At 38.6% G+C, this 3,771-nt stretch overlaps 1 protein-coding gene across 4 annotated transcripts in view; it reads left to right on the forward strand.

Moving 5' to 3' along the window:
- The window catches only part of GGNBP2 (gametogenetin binding protein 2), a 46,601-nt gene extending 43,551 nt beyond the window's left edge, over positions 1-3,050 (forward strand). For all 4 annotated transcript variants that reach the window (XM_012808792.2, XM_012808793.2, XM_003795607.1 and 1 more), the window contains 2 exons: positions 557-805; positions 2,405-3,050. In XM_012808792.2, the coding sequence (XP_012664246.1) occupies positions 557-805; positions 2,405-2,608 (453 nt within the window). In that variant the 3' untranslated portion in view covers positions 2,609-3,050. The remainder of the gene's footprint in view (positions 1-556; positions 806-2,404) is intronic.
- The last annotated feature ends 721 nt before the right edge of the window (positions 3,051-3,771 follow it).

The following is a 3,771-nucleotide window of genomic DNA, read 5'->3' on the forward strand; positions in this document are numbered from 1 at the left end:
GTTCTAGCTGACCCAGGCTGGATTTGAACCCTCCAGGCTCGGTGTCTGTGGCTGGCGCCCTACCCACTGAGTGACAGGCACCGCCTATTGCTCATCTTGTGAGAATGTGTGTGTGTGAGAGAGAGGGATGTGGTTATCTGTGTGTATGTGTGTGTATGAGAGAGAGATGTGATGAATGTGATGATTTGTGTGTGTGTGTGAGAGATGTGGTTGTGTGTGTATGAGAGAGACGTTATTTGTCCAGTAGCCTGTGTGACTCATAAATCTAATTCATTCTTTTCGTAATACTTTTTAATTTATTATATAGTAGAGCAATTTGTTTAATCCTGGTTCTCCCATTTATAAAGTAAAGATAATAGTTCCCATAGTGTTAGGCTCTGTGAAGGTGAAGTGAAAGTGTACAGGCAGATTAGCATAGTGTCTAGTACATAGTAGGGCCTAGTAAATGCCAGCTGCTAAAAGGTTGAGACTCTTGTCAGAATATTTTTTTTCTTCAAAGAATAATTGCTGTTGTTCCCTACCTTTTTACCCGGGAAATCCTTTGCTATGGTTTCAGATCCAAAAGCTTGGAAGCTGTATTACAGATACAGGTAATCGTGAGACCTCAGGAAATACCGTGCACACAGTTTTTCACCGCGACAAGACCAAAGATGCACATCCTGAAAGCTGTTGCAGCTCTGAAAAGGGTGGGCAGCCACTGCCTTGGTTTGAGCATAGGAAAAACGTACCACAGTTTGCAGAACCTACAGAAACGTCATTTGGTCCTGATTCCGGAAAAGGTGCCAAGAGCTTAGTTGAACTCCTTGTAAGTACTGTATGAGGTCTTATAGATAACTGTTGCCACATGGGGTAGATGTGAGAGGAAGATGGTATTTGAAGGCTTAAGGTGGGTAAAGAGATTTTTAAGAAATTAAGGGTATATTTCATTATTCTTTTTTACTCTTCCACTCATGGTTTATGTAACCACTCGGGAGCACATTTCCTGTCTTCTTTTGTCTCAATAGAGGAGACTACAGGTGTTCCTCAAATTACGGTAGGGCTACCTCCCAATAAACCCACCATAAGTCAAAAATATTAAGTTGAAAATACACGGTGTCCATAAAGTTTAGCACACTATTGTAAATTGTGCACCAACTCTACAGGCACCCTATATTTTTAATACCTTAATAAACCTATTGTGAAATGGAAAAATCATAAATCAAACCATCATAAGTCCAGATGCTGCTCAACTTACAATGAGTTATATCTCAATAGGCCCATTGTAAAGTTGAAAAATCATATGTCAGACCATTCCAAGTTTAGGACTATCTATGGTTGGGAGAAGAGGATAGAGATAGCATTGTGTCCAGGAGTCTGCCTCCTTGAAGAGAATTATTGTAAGCAAACTTTACCTTTCTGAGTGGGGATTTATGGTAGCCAGCCTTCCAGACTGAAAGTGATATAGAATATGAACTATATAGTCTGCTCTCTAGATTACTTCCTTTAGGTGTCACCTAGGATAAGTGTAACTGAGCTTGGAAAATCTTTTATAAATAACTCTAATTCCTGAAACTTTAGATATTTCAAGTGAACAAGTGCAAAGTGTGTGTGGTAGCACAAGGAGGAAAGACAAGAGGGGTATCTTTTCCTTAATACTTAAGGTTTTTTTTTTGTTGTTGTTTTTTAAGACAGAGTCTCACTGTATTGCCCAGTGTAGAGTGCCGTGGCCTCATACCTCACAGCAACCTCAAATTCCTGGGCTCCAGTGATCCTCTTGCCACAGCCTCCTGAGTAGCTGGGACTACAGGTGTACCCCACCGTGCCTGGCTAATTTTTCTATTTTTAGTAGAGATGGGGTCTTGCTTCTTGCTCAGCTAGTATCAGGCTAGACATGAGCTCAGGCAATTTACCCACTTTAGCCTCCCAGAGTGCTAGGATTATAGATGTGAGCCACTGGGCCTGGCTGGTACTTAGAGTCTTAATGGAACCCAATCCTTTGGAACACTAGTGGTTTGGTTTTGTTTTTAATGGTTATAAAGTTTAATAGTGATGCTATGTGACTTATTTCTTAAGTTTAAATAAAGTTTCAACTTAGGATCAACTAGAGATAAGTCTAGTTATTTAAAATCTGACAATTATTTGTAACCATCTCTAGTCATTTTTTAAAGGCGAAAATGTTGTGTTATTCTGGTAGGCTCATAGACCTCTGGGATAAATTTTAGATTCAGAGTTATAAATCCAGTTGAGTTGGATTTCATTTTCACTACTTTCCAGGACAGCATGACATGATGCTTATTCTGAAAACACTCCAGTTAAAGGCTTTCTATGACTGAATTGAAGCTAAAAAGCTAGACTTAGAGGCATCAGTATAGCATTTTGCATTTTAAATTTAAGTCATACTCTTAACTACTGTTTTAATTTGCAGGATGAGTCTGAATGCACTTCAGATGAGGAAATCTTTATCTCACAAGATGAAATACAGTCATTTATGGCTAATAACCAGTCTTTCTACAGCAATAGAGAACAATACCGACAGCATCTGAAGGAGAAATTTAATAAATACTGCCGCTTAAATGATCACAAGAGGCCCATTTGTAGTGGCTGGTTGACAACGGCCGGAGCAAATTAAATAAATAAAATAGCTCTGTCTTTCAATGAAACACTCAAGATGACTACTGCGCCTTCTCTTTCAAAAAACTCTTTAATTTAGTGACTTACGGCAAAATTTTATCTTAAATCAATGTGATTCTTTCTTGTTTTGGGAGACGGTGGAGGTATCCTCATTAGTTTGTTCTTTCTTCAGGCTTGTGTCTTTAGTTGCGTGGCTGCGCAGGCCTGCCATATGATTTAAGCCATCTCTTTTCATTAAATGTTTCTCTTCCTGTGAGACTTACTAAAGCAACTTAGTGGCAAAAGTAATGTTGTACTTATACTTCTGTACAGAAATGACAATGAGCTGAATATATGGTTTTACAAAGTAGACATCCACTTGCAAAATGTTTGGATGTAATGTTAAAGCGCAATGTGCAAATTTAAAAAATAAAGAATATTTATTAATACGCACAGTAAAATTTGGTGTACATGTTTCTACTTAATTTGTGGCAATACTTTAGTATTTGCCACTTGTGGATCTGGTACTTGATTAGTGATGCTAGAGAGGATGAAGAGCAAATGAGGATAGAGATACAGATTGTTGAAGACAGACGTCTTCCCTTGATGACAGTTGACAACAGAGGAAAGCAGTTTCCAGTCTTTTGTTTTTGAAAGAATAAATCTGCTGCAATACCTTTAAATACTGGCTAGCATCTTTCTTGTGAGACATTAATTGCTCTTATTAGAAGTTTGGTAATACATAACACACCTCTTAAATTCAGAGGTTTGTACTGACCAGACAATGAAAACAAAATTTGGCAGAATTTCAGCCAAGGGATGCCTGATTAATTATTTACCCAGCATGTAAGACAGCTCACAAGGCTGTACTGGGAGGTAACCACGTTGGGGTCCATATAAGTGCATGTTCAGCCTTATCTGGTGTCCAACATGAAAGTCAGTGTGGCCTTATAGTTACTGCTTTAACAAGCTGTGAGTATTGAAGGAGAATGATTCCCCTGGGATAGTACGAGTAGCTTTTTGCTGCCATTTAAGAAATCAAGTCAAATAGCTCAATAGACAACATGTTTAGAGCTTTGGGTCTGTATGTTTATAATGCTTGGTGGGCAGCAAACAAGTGGTGAGGCAGTCAATACCTCTGTGCAGTTGGAATGGACTGAATATTATGTGTTTTCTAGTAAT

Source organism: Otolemur garnettii, unplaced genomic scaffold (genome assembly GCF_000181295.1).
Source record: "Otolemur garnettii isolate 467f Iridium unplaced genomic scaffold, OtoGar3 scaffold00094, whole genome shotgun sequence".
Classification (NCBI taxonomy): Eukaryota; Metazoa; Chordata; class Mammalia; order Primates; family Galagidae; genus Otolemur; species Otolemur garnettii.